The 2,500-nt window shown below is 33.1% G+C and overlaps 2 protein-coding genes across 7 annotated transcripts in view; both read left to right on the forward strand.

The window, feature by feature from the left end:
- Positions 1-2,500, forward strand: part of LOC143027304 (putative G-protein coupled receptor CG31760) — a 552,124-nt gene that overhangs the window by 131,875 nt on the left and 417,749 nt on the right. The gene's annotated exons all lie outside the window — the stretch shown is intronic.
- The window catches only part of LOC143031389 (uncharacterized), a 1,864-nt gene continuing 284 nt past the window's right edge, over positions 921-2,500 (forward strand). The window contains exons 1-2 of the mRNA XM_076195139.1: positions 921-1,472; positions 1,993-2,500. The exon at positions 1,993-2,500 is cut by the window's right edge and continues 284 nt beyond it. Of these exons, the coding sequence (XP_076051254.1) occupies positions 2,268-2,500 (233 nt within the window). The 5' untranslated portion in view covers positions 921-1,472; positions 1,993-2,267. The remainder of the gene's footprint in view (positions 1,473-1,992) is intronic.

Consider the following 2,500-nt stretch of genomic DNA (forward strand, 5'->3'; position numbering starts at 1 on the left):
CGATTTGTCATGGATTGGACTTGTGAGTAGATCGGGAGATGTATGTTTTCCCTTTATATAAATTTATTTAAATTGTTGTACAATGTTATCATTGTGTATATTGTTTGTATTTGGTTTTTGTAAAATGAACATGTACGAACCAAGTGTTCTACTCGAGAGCTTTCCTGCGGTTTCACTTAGAAAACCCACGTAATGCAGTTTCAAGCTCGCCTCCGTGGTGTAAACACGAATTGTCATTGAGCTTGATATGTATTTATTCAGTGACTTATTTGTTTCTTTGGCCACCCTAGTACAATATATATATATATATATATATATATATATTTATATATATGTATATATACATATATATATGTGTGTATATATATATATATATATATATATATATATACACACATACATACACACAAACACACACACACACACACACACACACACACACACACACACACACACACACACACACACACACACACACACACACACACACACACACACACACACACACACACACACACACACACACACACACACACACACACACATATATATAAATATATATATATATATTTATATATATATATATATATATATATATATATATATATATATATATATATATATATATATAAAAAATATCAAGGACTACTATTACACAGGACGTGCGCACCCAGATCCCTGGGTCCGCTAGCGGAGGCCATTGCTCTCTTTGTAACCTAACATTTTATATTGGACAAATATATCAAAACTAGAAACCTAACATTGTATATAGGACAAATATATCAACTATTGACTTATTCAATGCAGTATAAGTTAATATAAAAATTTATAGTGAAATAAGGAACTATTTTTAAGGCACTGTTATGCTTTGAAATGCCAATTTTAGCCGGATTTAACAGGTATTATTGTATGAAGTCAGTGGACACCTGGGTTGGCGATTTTTTTTTTTATCTTTTTAAGAATATAAAAGATCGATTTTTTAATTTGAATCAGATTGATTTGATTTAAATAGATTTTCTTGTAGATTTTAAATATTGTGGGATTGGTATCTGATTGGTAAAGGACATTTTTAGCATATCAATATAAGGAGCAGTGTTATATAGACTTGCCACAAGTATACAAGGAACGGTATAAGCATACATGTAGTATATATCACTGTGCAGCCCTCAAGTTTCAACAAGATTCTTGTTGAAACTTGTTCTAGGTAAGCAGCTTCTTACTGAGTCAGTTGCTGTTTTGGAATCAACCTGGAATGATGTCTTCTGGACCTGGCTGAGTGGTTCTTTCAGGCAGAAAAAATGATCCTGTCTGGAATTATTTTGAAAAACTACCAACAACTTCTCGCAAAGGGTACCGAGCTAAATGCAAAGACTGCAGCCAGTAACTACAGGGCATTGTGTCAAGATTAAAATCTCACAGAGATAAATGCCAAGGTCAGCCACAACATACAGAAGAAGAAACTAATGACCCAGGTAAATAATTTTACTTATATTGTGTGCATTTCTCCCTTTTAATATGCAACTATATAAATTTGGTGAACAATGGAGAGCATGTGCAATAAAAATGTGAAGGCCTAAAGAGATGATACTTCAACTTCATTACTTCTAAATTTGGGTAATGACTATATCACTGTTTCCACTCAACTTTGGGGCCTAGATGATTGTTATTCATTTCATTCATCATTGTGTAATATATTTCATAGGTTCCATTGGAATTCAGCCCACATGGGATTCAGCTAACCTACCCCACCTAACCCATTATTTATAGTGAATTTAAAAGTAGACTGAATCTTGTGTGGACTGAATTCCAAGCCCACCTATTTCATATCCTGTTAATTATTTCCAAATGATTTAGTGGTTTGTGTGAATATGATCATTATCTAAAAAAAATAATTACTGTACTCAAAAGTAGCCTAAATCACACTATATTAATTCATTTATTTATTCATTTATAAATTATACAATATGCTAATATTTTCTGTTTCCATTTCAGGATCTGTATCAACAACTTCAATCCCTTCATCATCGGCTCCACTTGAATTATCTGCAAACCTGACTCCACCATTAAAAAGGTCACTATCAGACTCCTCCACAGGCGCCACTTATGCTAAATCATTTTCATCTAAAAGAAAGTCATCAACATCTCTGGACAGATTTATCATAAAAACTTCAGCCTCTCAAAAGGAAAATCTCGACAAAGAAGTTGCAAGAATTATATTTGCTACAAATTCACCATTTCGTCTTGTTCAGCATCCTCAGTTTCTCAAGATGGTTCAGAACCCGAGGCCAGGTTATATTCCTCCATCCAGAAAAGATATTGCTGATAAGTACTTGGATCTTGTGTATGAAAAGAAATATAAAAAGTGTGCAGATGACCTGAATAATGAAACTGTATGTCTTTCAATTAATGGGTGGTCTAACATCCATAATGAGCCCATGATATGTGTCATTCTAACAACATCCACTGGTCAGATTTATTTAGATGACACAATAGACACATC

The sequence above is a fragment of the Oratosquilla oratoria genome, chromosome 1 (assembly GCF_046742065.1).
Source record: "Oratosquilla oratoria isolate Oo_2021 chromosome 1, ASM4674206v1, whole genome shotgun sequence".
NCBI lineage: Eukaryota > Metazoa > Arthropoda > Malacostraca > Stomatopoda > Squillidae > Oratosquilla > Oratosquilla oratoria.